This window comes from Lineus longissimus, chromosome 2 (assembly GCF_910592395.1).
Source record: "Lineus longissimus chromosome 2, tnLinLong1.2, whole genome shotgun sequence".
NCBI classification, from domain to species: domain Eukaryota; kingdom Metazoa; phylum Nemertea; class Pilidiophora; order Heteronemertea; family Lineidae; genus Lineus; species Lineus longissimus.
In genome coordinates, this window is record NC_088309.1 from 27627307 (window position 1) to 27641535 (window position 14229).

At 42.3% G+C, this 14229-nt stretch overlaps 3 protein-coding genes across 6 annotated transcripts in view; all 3 read left to right on the forward strand.

The window, feature by feature from the left end:
* The window catches only part of LOC135483341 (sodium channel protein 1 brain-like), a 44978-nt gene extending 39798 nt beyond the window's left edge, over positions 1 to 5180 (forward strand). For all 4 annotated transcript variants that reach the window (XM_064764145.1, XM_064764146.1, XM_064764147.1 and 1 more), the window contains one exon: positions 141 to 5180. In XM_064764145.1, the coding sequence (XP_064620215.1) occupies positions 141 to 1273 (1133 nt within the window). In that variant the 3' untranslated portion in view covers positions 1274 to 5180. The remainder of the gene's footprint in view (positions 1 to 140) is intronic.
* Positions 5181 to 6140: 960 nt separating this feature from the next.
* On the forward strand, positions 6141 to 7016 carry LOC135483054 (fork head domain-containing protein FD5-like). Its single transcript, XM_064763563.1, has one exon. The coding sequence runs from the start codon at positions 6141 to 6143 to the stop codon at positions 7014 to 7016; it is 876 nt and encodes a 291-aa protein (XP_064619633.1).
* Positions 7017 to 7965: 949 nt separating this feature from the next.
* LOC135483342 (uncharacterized) overlaps positions 7966 to 14229 on the forward strand; it is a 31326-nt gene continuing 25062 nt past the window's right edge. The window contains exon 1 of the mRNA XM_064764150.1: positions 7966 to 8345. The gene's annotated coding sequence lies outside the window, so the exon portion shown is untranslated. The remainder of the gene's footprint in view (positions 8346 to 14229) is intronic.

The window sequence follows — 14229 nt, forward strand, 5'->3', positions numbered from 1 at the left end:
TCGAGATGTCAAATACTTTTTTAACCAATGTACATATATATCTAAAGCATGCCTCCTTTTCTATATTGAAGTGATTGTGAGAGGAGACCGAGAGCCCCGAAATCTTGCAGTTGTCTTATACTGTTCTATATGTCTTTCAGGTGTTATATTAGATGACCTTTTGAAGGACGTCTTCATCACGCCAACCCTGCTTCGTGTGGTCAGGATATTCAGGATAGGTCGTGTCCTACGCTTAATCAAGGCTGCAAAAGGCATTCGAAAACTCTTGTTTGCATTGATTATATCCATTCCAGCTTTATTCAACATCGGAGCACTTCTTTTCTTGTTCCTGTTCATATTCGCCATAGTTGGAATGAGTAGCTTTGGTAAAGTGAAGCACACCGGTGCGCTCAATGACTTGGTCAACTTTGAGACGTTTGAGCGTAGTATGTTACTCCTGTTTCGGCTGACAACATCAGCAGGTTGGAATGACATCCTCGACCCCTTGTTCATACAGCCCCCAGATTGTGATCCGGAGTATTATACCAATCCCGTAGGGGTCAAGGTTAAAGTTCAAAATGGCGACTGTGGTACTCCATGGCTGGCAGCTGCATATATGATCGCCTTTGTCTTCTTAACTTTTCTCATCATTATAAATATGTACATAGCTGTGATTCTTGAAAACTTTAATCAGGCCCACGAGCAGGAGGAAGTGGGTGTGACCGAAGATGACTTCGACATGTTCTACGTCATCTGGGAACGCTTTGACCCGCACGCTACTCAGTATATAAAGTATGAACAGCTATCAGACTTTGTGGCAGATTTAGATGAACCTCTAGGTATTCCGAAACCTAACGAAATAGCACTTGTGTCCTTTGACTTGCCGATTGTGAAGGGTGATAAAATCCACTGTTTAGATATTCTCATAGGGCTCACTAGACATGTGTTAGGAGATGTGGAGGCTTCGAATGAATTCAAGGAGTTACGATCACAACTTGAGGATAAGTTCAAGGAGTCGTTCCCCACGAGGATTAGCACAGATGTGGTATCATCAACGATATTCCGTAAAAAAGAGGATGTCGCAGCAAAGACTTTGCAACGAGCTTGGCGGCGGCACAAAGCTGAGAAGACCATGCGTCAGATCACAGCCCTGGCTATGGAGGCGGCAGGGAAAAGACCAGGTAGTGCTCTTAGTAGACGTTTTTCCTCGCAAAGAAGTTCGTTAAATGCTAGTTTCAATTTGCCAGGCACGAGTAAAGGCAAGACTGGAAATAAGCTAACGATTCCGGTATAACACATCCAAAATCAGTGGCTTTTCAGTTGAGTATTGCACACAGGCAGTGATCTGAAGAAGTGTCCTGCATGGTCAAGAGGGCCAACGGTACTGTATCTTGCACTCGGTTATTCCCGAAAGCTGAAATTGGGATAGGCCTAGTTCCGGTGGTAGTGTCCAATCAAAAGTGAAGAATTCGGCGTGCTCATTTGCATCGAGCCAATCAGGAGGCTCTATTGTGGGGTTAGTCCCCGTCAGATTCTGCTGTTGGAATTCGGCGAGTGGTCTGTTTATTAAATTAGATAAAACATCTTGGGAACTTCTGATATTGCTGTTTGCGATGCTCTTCTGATGATAAGCTCTGATATTCACTGCTCAAACTACAACATTTGTGTCTATTTAAAATATGTTTCGTGTTGATTGCCATGCTGCCTTTTAACTGCTGGTTTCGACCAATCAGGTTGGCGTATCTGTGATATAAATCAACGAACTGTAGCTTATGCATACGACCAAGAATACATAAAGACTAGTCTTTATGTATTTTTGATACCATAGTTATCATAAAATCAACTGATATTGCACTGATGCGAACGGTGAACTCTCTTCCAAAATGTGCTCCTTCGTTAAAATCCATCAGTGTAATCGCTCTCATAGTCATTTTTGTTCTCAAAAATATTAATAATCTAAATTAATAGAAATATTGTACATTTGTAGATAATGCTGAATTTTGATAAAGAATATGTGATTTCCAGTTGCCAAACTGCTAATATGTGATAGCCTACTATGACGCAGCTGTGTCTGACTGAGCAGCAGCACTTCATAATTTGGCTAGCTTTTCACTACATGTATTTCTATCGCAGGCATGAAGAGTGCCGAATACAAAATTCAGCAATGCCGCTGTGAAGACTGATATACATTCATGTCACTAACTTCACCTTATGTTAGGTCCATTGTCAATTCAAGATTAGACCAGTTGGTGACCACTTCGTCCTGAACAACCGGGCCCTATCGACATTATTTGCAACAGTCCTGGACTAACTCCATTTCAACCTCAATCTCGATCTTTTCTTCTGCAGATTCTCCTGGCGCGATGATCTGATGCTAAGGTTTTTAAGAAACAAGTTGGCGCAATCAACTTGTCTTAGCTTGCATTTGAGTGTGTTTTCTTTTGCATTACGGAAAGGCCATTTTTGGTGTAAAATGGGGGTTTCTTTATTGACTGCTAAAGGGGTTGTTAAGGAGGGGCAAGAGTCCTATTGATATTACAGTGACAGCAATTTGTTGGCCTTTCTGTTAATGTGGAATACTTTTTTCGGCATGTTTTCATCGATTCTTGTAATTTGATTTGAATTATTTTGCCTTTTTATTATTTTCAGAAAAGAGTTTTTACATTATCATGCAGATTTCTGTTTGTGGTTACGAATGCTAAGCACATTTATATGTACCTTAATTTTGATGCCAATGATCAAGGGATGGCCAGCCCGAAATTGATGTAGTATAGGCATACTTTATTTCTAAGATAAAACAATTGAGACTTTCAAAATGTCATCAGCGTCAACACAAAATGGCTCATCCCTTCGCGTGGTATTCATGAATAAACGATGTTTTCTCCCATTTCTGCATGTTTCCAAGATGCACCATGACTTCAAATTTATGCAAATGAGGTTGTGTCCTTCGTGAATATTCATTTTATAAATAATTTACTTGTGATTCACTTGTAATTGTGACGTGAGAAAGTGAACTTTGTAGTGTTGGATATCCTGTGTATTTGCATGTTAAGTTTCAGTTCATTATATAATGTCCGGTAAATTTTGCCAGTTGTTCATACTTTTTTCTCTGCCTTGTGCAATGTAACCTTCTGGGACTGACGATATCTTGTTACAAACGGTGAAAAGATGCAGCCTGGTGTAGTGGTGATGTAATCCGTGCTCAGATTGTTGGACTAGTATTTCATCGGTTTGAGACAAGACCACAATTGATTTTTTAAGCCTTTTAGCAGTTAAATTGTCAATGTTTGACCGCGACGCATCAAAGAACGCGTGGTGTTGTGAATCTGAAATTTAGATTATGTTATTCCGGACAGTCGGGCAAGTAAATGGTGAAAAATAAAATGGTGATTGACCACGGAAATTTTTTTTTAATCGACAAATTAGACAGACTTTGATATTTCCACTCTTTTCAGCCAACTGGCAGAAAAAACTCAAAACACGCCCCCCTATTACCCAATTAGCAAAATTCGAAATTAATTTTTTCATCAAATAATTTCTTTATATCTGTAGACTTGCCACAACAAATATTTTTTCAATACCTCTCCAAATATGTACTTGAGAGTAAAAAACATGCACTCGTCTAATAGATAGGCCTGGACCCTCCAACCTATGAATATTCATTAGTGGTCTTGTCTCGTTTGAAAGCCACAAGATGGCTGCCGCCGTTAACAAGATGGCTGCCGTTTCACAAGATGTCATATTATGCATGCAGCATGCTGCGAGAGGCGTCAGCTTCCCTGCGTCCCTTTCATTTTATGAAACAACTGTTCATCTTTCAAATTGTACCAAACTATCTTCAGTTCTTTAAGGTTTGCTAAACCCTTTGACTTGTACTTGTACTGTACATCATCACAGGCCTACCTGCCTGTGTAGCAAGGCACCATCTCTCGCTTCGGGCGCTCCAATTTGAGAAGATGGTCAACTGAACGCTGCTGCCTCCCACCTATGACAGACGAATGACCCAATGGTGGCAAGGTCAATGGCTTCTCAGGCTGTCCCTTGTGTTTCCATGTCCTATTCCCTGGTACAACCAATGGTTTCCCTGCCAAACAAAAAGCAAAACAAAGGTTCATTTTGTGTGTGTGGCCGGCAGTGTATGGTGTGGCGCGTCACAAGGTCACAAGGTCCGCTAGCTTTTTGGTACCAAAAGTGTCGGCAGTTTTACAACTTGACCTCTGTATGAAATAGGACACCTCCCTGTTAAGAAGAGCATTTGTCAGTCCCAAGGGTGTCCTTAATAGAAGGGTTCCACGGGTAATTAGAAATTGGCACTGTGCTAACTTAAAATAATTGTAGCATGAATACTTTTTACTCTCTTCTGCTTCTGTCGTGAATGGGGTTCTTAAGTGAGCATTGTGTTTTTACCAGATACTACTTCATCAGTAGGCCCCCGAAGCGGCGAGATTTCGTCATCATATCTGTCTAGGAGGGACTCCGCTGATAGATAGTACTCATTGAGCCCCAGTTTTAGGCCCAAAGAGTGAAGCCACAGGTTCCTCTTTGATATCTCGGCTGCCATGACAACGAGGATGACCTACCACACGACCTACTGGTTGTAACGGCTCACTCTGTTGGACACCAACAACACGGCTCGAGGTTTTCTTTCAATTTCTGTTCTGATCTCCAGATTGCATTTGTCTAGTCAATGATTTTATTCCATGTATCCACGAACTCTTCCAGGGCTGAAAAACCTAAGAATTTGAAGACGGTGGCCGTTTGCCTCCGATGCCTGTTGTGAGCAATTGCACACCTCGTGCTGGCTCGGGCGAAGCAGTTGAACAATCGATCAGTTGTTGTCACGACTTCCTATAGATGGTACTCCCAACTTGGAAGCTGTTGGCTCCTGACACAGATTCAAAGTACATGTAGTGTCACTACGTGTAAGGAGAAAAAAGTATGGAAATGGAGCTCATCGCTTTATGGCGGCGACTCCCGATCAATGCCTGCGAGCAAATGTTCACGCCATAGGATGAGGGCTATGTGCGATATCTTGATAATTGGTTTTTCAGTCCTGAAAGTGTACCTGTTTTTTTTATGAACATACTCATCGACGCTCTGGTGTAAATTATTATTTTTAGACAAACGCTCACAAGTGTGATATTCCAGTGTACATATACAATGTATGATATCAAATATAAATATTGTTTTCTATGATTTAACGGTTGTTTTCCCAAGTTCTTTCGCATCAGAAATACCAATGTCGTTATCATTAATGACGATTCATCGATACCATTCCTTAAATCACCTAGAATCAAGCAGGGTTCCTTACTTGCCGAGCTGGCCTCCGTGGGAAACTTGGGCGAATACCCATCCGCCACAACATCCCTGGCGCTTTGAGAAACATTGTACAAGTTGGTAAGCTTGGGTGTTCGACTGAAAGTGATACGCGTCACAAATTAGATCTCTTTAAGCACAATTGATCAACAATGGATTGATGTTACGGGCCCTGCTTTGGGAAACACACAATTGGTTGGCTTGGGCGTGCGATTGGAACTGAGGTGCGTCACAAATCATGGGTCGAAAGATGCCGGACGTCGAAACGCGGAGACACGTTCATATCCCCCACCCATCGGCAATCCGTTAACATGGAATAACACGGATGTCTATCCACGAAAGTCCGCGATAATAGTTATGTCTACAAAAGCATTCATGAATAAAATGGTTTATGACGAAGCATCTAACGGGATAGCTTCTTTCTTCGAAAAGCATTTGGCCTGATTAGTTAGCTTGGGTGTCTGACCGAAGTGATGCGCGTCACAAATTATACTGTCCCGGAGTTATCCAATTATTTTGAAACATTGACCAACAACCCAGATGGTAGGGGGATCGGGGTTGGAGTGATTAAGGAAAAATGAACACAACAATAGGGATAATTAACCTTTCCTTTGTTCTGTGTTTGTGGTTAATGTCAAAATATTATAAGCGTGATCGCAATCGTGTTTGGAATGAGGTGCGATCGAGTTGCGACAAATACGGCGCACACATTGCTGCCATATCCAATGACCACGCGGCCGTGTGACCAGAATATAAAACCATGCCCGGAGATATCGAAATCATATCACCAATAATAACCATACAGCCAATACAAACGACCTATCTCCACCCGAAGACAAACCAACATGCATCCTTTCAGTATCGAGTACCTGACCTCACCTGCCGTCGGGAAGAAGACAGACCGGCCATGGTCCCCAGCATCTCTTGATAGCGACACTCCAAGGACACCATCCCCAGCCAGCAGCGTCTCTTCACACAGCAAGTCTCCATCCTCCTCGCATCTGGGTCAGGAATTAGATCCCTCGGTGGCCAAGGCTCTGATCCTACTGGAAAGGCATGCATCATCCACTGGAGGAGCGAAAAGGACGTCTGAGAAGCCAGAACATTCTTACATAGCCATGATCTCCATGGCCATACTCCACGCACCAGTCAAAAAGATGCTACTCTCGGATATTTACCAGTACATCATGGATTGCTTTCCTTACTACAACAATCAGAACAAGGCATGGAGAAACAGCGTCCGGCACAATCTCTCCCTGAACGAGTGTTTCATCAAATGCGGCAGAGCTGACAATGGCAAAGGCAACTTTTGGGCAATTCATCCTGCGTGTGTCGAGGATTTCGCTCGTGGTGACTTCAGGCGGAGACAAGCAAGGCGACGGGCCAGGCAGTGTAACAATCGAGTTGACGATGGACGGCTTTCTGGAATGACTGGTAACGTCAAGTACAGCTGCTACGTGCCTGTGGATTCTCATACATCTTTTGCTGGATATCATCCTTATTCGACCCCATCTTACGCTCAACAGCCACCGTACCCCGTTACATCACAGATGACGCCAATGCCAATGGGTTACACCGGATATACGCAACGAATGATGACATCACCAGCAATGTTGCCATCTCCGGCAATGACGTATGACGGGTCAGCTTATACGTCACTTCCGTCTCCGATGTCTTACGTTTCTAAAGCATCGGGAAATATGTCACTACCGGCTTGGTAAGACCATTGAACATTGTGATGCTGGATATTTCACTTGATCGGGACATTCAGCAGGTGTGCGAACGTGCTATTTTATGTGCGAGGACTATTTGACTGTTTTCATGTACATGGCGATGCCCGCTCTGTAACGATTTTGAGTGTTTCCGAGCCAAGGTGCATCAGTTTTGTTTGAACCTCGGGGACAAGAACCACGATTATCAATGGTTCACATAACTATCCCATTGGCTTTCGAAAGTGGTTGCCTTGTGACTTCCCTAACCATTCAACTTGTCAATAGTTCCTTTATTTTGATGTTAATAACTGTACCTGTTATATAATAATGGCAATGTAAATATTGTAGCCATATTAATAGTGTAGATACTCTCAGGTTGTATGCAATACAATGTAATAATGTACAGAGAAGATTTACATGTATTTATCAATTAAATCAATTCATACTGAATTATTGTAGCGACTTGTATGTTAGTCCAGGATGTCCCCTATCACCTCACAACAACCACAACCCCCCTGGATCTCATTTTTTCCCGCCCAGTGGTATGAGCTATCTGGACCAGGGTTCCGCGAACATTGGCGTGCCCACGCTTCTTGAGGACGAGAATATAAACTGGAGAGAATGGAGATCATCCCATGTTTGCCTGCCGTAACACTGTAATGAGAAGCTGATCAGTGCGGTAATATCCCGCGTGGAACGCTATCAATCTTACCATTCCTTTACCAATGAGGATGCTTTATTACGCATGCATTCCTGAATTTACTCATCATGCGCCATGCAATCATCGTTTTATGCAAAACTATTCATAGGAAAAGCAATAATATTTCCAATTAATTCGTACAGCACTTGTGTAAGCACCAAAAAAAGTGTTGTATTGATTAACAGTGCCCCACCTGCTCCGATAGACGATACACGTGATACCAGGGGGAGCAGTGAGCCTTGGCAGGTACATTACTTAAACATTAGTCTAATGGTTCCATACATCTACGGAGCTTGTGTAACAAAGAGGAGGAGGCGGCCAACAAGTCCAATTGCTTGAACTAGCATGCTGACACATTGCATCCAATATGCGATCAGACTTTCAATGCCAATTCACCCTGTGGACGAAATACGCAGGTTGAGGCATTGATTTTCATGTCTGGGTTCAAATGTTTCTCGTAGTGAGGCGATCACATCGTGTACCAGAGCCAAGGATGCGGCCACGTATAGTCAATAAAAGTCTGAAACGTCTTTTGTCCTTATCAAGTGAGACATCGTGAAGGAGGATATATTAAGAGGTATTGAACGCACTCAGACAGCTACGGATGGATATCACGGTATCATCTTACTCATTGACAGGTAAGTCCTCATTACAGTCTACTAATCAGTAAAATCGAACTTTTGTTGTTGCACGCGGTTTGTGAAGCGACTAAGAACTGAGGCCTGGCCAATGATTGACGTCATCGAAGTACTTTCCTTCCTAACCTGACGGACAAACGTATCCTCTCAATACAACGTGTTCATCCGAGGTGAATCGCGTACTATTTCTCCGCTGCCGTTGTAACATTGTTTTGGTTGGTCTACATGTTGCAGTCTTTCCATACAATAGGCCACTAGAGAGACTTTTCAAATGGGGGAATTGGAGAAAAACGTGTCAATTTATCATCCAGCGTTCTCAAACAATGAGGAGAGAGTTCTCCATCGTGCACGTCTAATTTACCTGATTTCATTAAGGGAACATTGCAAGTCCGTTATTGATGCAAGACAGTGACATCCTCAATTACTAACTTGCTGATTACTCTCAATGTCTCCTCTTATGAAATGAATGACATTTTTGTAGCATTTTGTAACATTCTTTGATAAACCTGACAATTATTTTGATATAGCTGTCATCATTCCTTGCCATTGTCAGCCAAGTTGAACGAAGAACACTCAGACTCTCCCATAGCACGCCATCCCAAACAAACCGAGATTTGCTATACGTTTTTTTGTCTCAAATATCATCATGCAATTTAATGCTCACACGAACATGTTTAGAAATCTGACGACACTTTAATGAATGCGTATTGTGTTAAATTCTCGTCTGATCTCGTCTCCCTTCTTCAACTTGATGGATGGGTTAAGTATCGGTGATATAAAGCGGATAACGATCCATCATCACCCCAGGCTCTTTGAGACCATTTCCCTCCACTGCTGAGTAGAATTCCTTGTTACCCACTTCTCTCCTATTACCGTCTTACGCAACGACAAGAAAGCTCATTGTCATTTCATTCTACAGAGATTATGCCTTCGGTAGCGCGCGAGAGGATGGGCCAGGAGAAGTGTTCTCTTCAAGTAGTTCTTCAAAAATGATATATTTTGGCTTTGACAACTTCCGGTCCAGTTATCACCGAATCACGAAAAGTGAGTGAGTTGAAATCTGTTTGATCCTGCATTAAAAACAACTTGCTTGATAATTTCTGGTTGCAGTATATAGGTTCCAGCCGGTAGATTGAAAATAACACACACGATCAAATTGTAGTAGTTTCCCTGATGTCTGACTAATCTTCTCTGGGAAGATTTTTCTTGGTTATACAATCATGTAGTTAACGCAGACATAAAGATCCTTGACAAGTTGTATGTGAAGAAAACTCTGGTGGAGATCGTCTTTATAAGAAACTTTCTTGAAACTGATTTAAGCTTCTGTTCGGTTTCCTTGCATTAAAACATCGTTTTCCGCCTACATATCAATGTTCCCTCCGCATTAGGTTTTCTACCGATATTTTATTTTCGCGGTGCTTGTATATATTGGCAGTGGAAAGAGCACATTTTTTCAGCTGCTTCAAATAGTCACAACCTTCGCTTAATTTTATACAGCAGCTATTGAATGTATTCACATTATATGAGCAGCCTACTACTTAATTGGTTACCAGCCTCCGCGCCATAGGCCTTCAGTCGATATATTGATTATCCATATTTACACGGATGTCTGGTAGTGTACCTTTTCATTGCATCTCGCCAGATCGGCTCAAATAACATATTCATCTTATTCAATTTCACCTTCCTTATTTGTTTTGCTAAGATTTCCCTGGTGGCGACTTCACTTCTCGTCAGACACACCATTCATAAACCACAGCTATACACTGCTTGTCTCAGACAGGACTTCGTAAAGGAAAAGGAAAACTATACATATACATGTATCTCTTATCAAGTTTTTCTCAGGAGCTTTGTGGTCTTGACATCATACTGGCAACAAATAAGCTTTGTGGCCATCATTGCCTTAAATCCAAGATCCTCGATCTACTTTAAAAGTAGCCAAATACTCATTATTTGACAAATAAAGTCAATTAGGCTGCAAATCATGGATTGGGCAGGACGAGATGACAAAAAGGGGAACAAGTCTATCTTAGCGGACACCTTCCCCTTCCCCTTCATTCGCACAGCCACTGACTGCTATATCAACAAGGTAGAGGTGCGTGACCTTCTGAGAGATTTTAAGCAGCTTTCGCCCCCACGCATTCCATGAATCATCCTTTTATTCTCGTTGTGCGTTTTTCATTTGACTTTGTGCATAATCACTATGACAAAAAAACATGGTGTTCAAGTATACTGAAACTTTTAAGAACATCGAGAAATGTACGTGATTACATGTGCATTACATGTTACATGTTTGTGGTCAGAGTGGCTAGGTGTGTATAACACTGGATTAGACCGCTTTATTCCGCGGAAAACTATTCGTGACAAAAGCTATCCGCCATGGATTGACCGCGAAGTGAGACGCATGTCAACAAAAGTGAATGCTGCCCGCCGCTGCGCAAAAAACAGGAACAGTGACTCTTGTTGGAGGAAATACCGGCGCCTGCGCAATGAACTCAGAAATTTGACCCGTGACAAATACAAAGCGAATGTAAACAATCTTGGATCAGAAGTGCGTAGAAACCCAAAACGTTTTTGGAACTTCTATCACGCAAAAACCAAATCAAACTCTATACCAGAGACAGCGAAGCTGGGCAATGAGTCTTTTGTGACTCCTCTGCGCAAGGCAAAAGCCTTCAATGGTTATTTTTATTCCAATTTTTCTCATCACAACGACTTGAGAAAACCTGATGTTACCATGTATGATAATTATAACCTTGATTCTGTTAACTTTACAGCAGTTGAGGTGAAATCGGTATTAAACAGGCTGGACAAGACTAAGGCCTGTGGGCCTGACAGGGTCTCTAATCGTGTTCTGAGGGAGTGTGCCTCTACACTGTGTTCTTCACTCGCATTTTTATTCAACGTTTCAATGCAGACAGGTGTTTTACCAAACGATTGGAAAATCGCTAACGTTGTGCCAGTGTACAAGAAGGGAGACAAGCATTTGATTTCAAATTATAGACCCGTGTCTCTCCTATCTGTGGTTTCTAAAGTAATGGAACGTTGCATTTATAACAGTATCTATCCAGTCTTAAGTCCGTCAGTCTATAAAGGCCAGCATGGCTTCTGTAACAGGCGGTCAACGGCCACTCAGCTTGTTCAGTTCCAGCATAGACTGGGCCAGGTCTTAGATAGTGGGGGTCAAACTGATGTTATATATTTGGATTTTGCTAAAGCTTTCGATTCCGTTCCCCATTGCCTCTTATTACATAAGATTCGTTCCTTTGGAATCTGTGGACGTCTTCTGAGTTGGTTAACGTCGTATCTTACAAATAGGAAGCAGAGAGTTGTGATTAATGGCTCGGAGTCATCACTTTTAGATGTACTGTCTGGTGTGCCGCAAGGGTCAATTTTAGGCCCTCTTTTATTCTTATTGTACGTAAATGATATTGCTGAGGTCGTTAGTGACGGTACTGCCATGGATCTTTTTGCTGATGATTCCAAAATGTGTAGGGAGATAGAGTCTGTAACCGACTGTCTGCTACTTCAGACCGACCTTGATAAATTGTACGCTTGGAGTAAACGGTGGGGCATGACATTTAGCCCAAGCAAATGCATGGTCATGAGTGTTACTAGGAAGTTAAATCCGACACACTTCTTTTACAATATCAATGGTTTTGCATTGTGTCGGGTTGATAAATTCAAGGATCTTGGTATTGTCTTTTCTTCGGACCTGTCATGGTCATCTCATGTCAATGGTATTGCAAGCAGTGCAAGTAGAATGTGGGGTATGATCAGGCGTGTATGCGGGCGTACTGCAGACGTTAATTTGAATATCATGTTGTATAAATCACTTGTGCGTAGTCGCCTTGAATATGGTACGGTGGTATTCGACACACATGTGCGACGTGATCTTGAAACTTTAGAGCGTGTCCAGCGGAGGGTGACTCGTCACATTTTAGGCCCTGATATGCCATATGTGGAGCGTCTGCGAGCGTTGTCTCTGCTGCCCCTGTCGTACCGTCGGGAAATCAAGGATCTAGTTTTTATGCACGATTCTTATTATAATGTCCTGGATTTTAATGCACGTTTTTATATAACCCCGGCTGTAAGGGGCGACGGTTTACGACTGGCGCAGCCGAGATTCCACTCGGAGACGTTCGGTGCCTCATACTGGGTGAGGACACCGAAGCTGTGGAACAGCCTCCCGGTCCAATTACATAATTTGAAAAAAATGCATTTTAAATCGTCCCTTAATGTTTATTATTTTGACAGGTTGGATCGTTTGGATGTCGACGACATGTGCACTTTCGTCACTTTCTGCCGTTGTGCAAACTGTCGGCCCACTTAGTGCGCATGTCGCCGGCACCCCGACGACACAACCCATATTATCTGGTGCCATATAATAGGTCTCGACCTACATGGTTACCAGTGTAATGCATGTACGTTTTATTTTGTTCATAATCCAATGTCTTGTCATGTTATATCAAATATTGTACATGTATTTTACACGAATAAATAAATAAAAAAAAAAACAGCCAGAGAGAATCCCTAAATGTCGTCAACAAAGGCCTCATGCAGAGGCTTCTCATCTATTCACAACTTTCAAATGGCTTGGGGTGATCATCAAATATTCCCGATACTACTGTTACGAAAGTTCAAATTACTCCCACTGAGCCAGTTAATCAATATTTTGTATCTATAGTGGAGTCTATCCTACGACTTGTAATGAGGGGATAGCGAAATCACCTCCTTTTGAGGTCACGAATACCTGGATTGCTCTTTTGACGATGTTTCTGATTACGTTTTGAATGATATTGATTTACTCCGCTGTGCTGTAGCATGGCTTTTGCCATTAAATGATGCTTGAATCAAACAACGATTTCATGAGATTTGTTTTCAGCTGTAATGCATATCCCGTTTGATGTTTTCTCACCTAAACACGAGACACACTGATCTTAAAGCTTGCCGTAATGCACAGTTTCCTTGCAGTGTAGTGCAATGGAAATGAGTCGTTACATCCATTGGATCCATTGCTGGATATCCAATGGATGGTTTTGAAATAATAACAGCAAGTTGCAAGCAAAGAGGAAACGAAATGAATGTGAAGGTATCGTTTCAAATGTCTTCATCTTTGACACCTCTGCACCCTGTCGTATGCATCGCGGTTTCGTAAGTCGGGTGAATCGTCTGCAGAAATGAGCTGTTCCTTCGGTAGCAGGCAGCCTGCCTCATCAAGGAAACAGCGTTGATGGCCTGCTGCCTTGGGCCAACAAGATGGCTGTGTTTCCTGTAGACATGTCGACATGACACTTATATGGACTGGACATCAATACTGGCAGGCTTTTATTGTCTATCAGTGAAGGCCGATGAGTGATATGGAGACCGAGATAGCTTCCGAAATCTTTAATGGACAGCTGATGTCATTTTCAAGTTATATGTACCATCACTAATAGAGATATCTGGTAATTGTTGATGGGTTATTGCTGTCATATCTATATTAGAGGCAACCCTTTAGATCTGAATGGTGACATGTTGAAGTCACCTGTGGCTGCTGCCTGTATTTGATTCGCCGAAGGTACACAGTTCAGCAGTTTTAAATACCTGTGAAAGTGTCCACCCGCAACTTATGGTGACGGATCAGGTACGGGGTATGGTTCTTAATTCATAGAGATCTAAAACCTTCAGTACTGAAGTTTCACCAACTCGGGCAACTTCAGTGTGTACTGGCTAAAGTTCATGGTGAACAAACTTTTGCAAAACATTGAATACTGAGCCAGAAAATCACCAAGCAGACTATACAAAGTCGTTCTCTAGTTGTAGCCATGGGAACAAACGTTGAGAATAAGGGGCTGTAATCAGGAAGGGACATTATTCTATTCAAGACGATGATATGGATCACGTC

What these genes read in the sequence shown, in the direction of transcription:
- LOC135483054 (XM_064763563.1), top strand. Translation starts at nt 6,141, where the DNA reads ATGCATCCTTTCAGTATCGAGTACCTGACCTCACCTGCCGTCGGGAAG.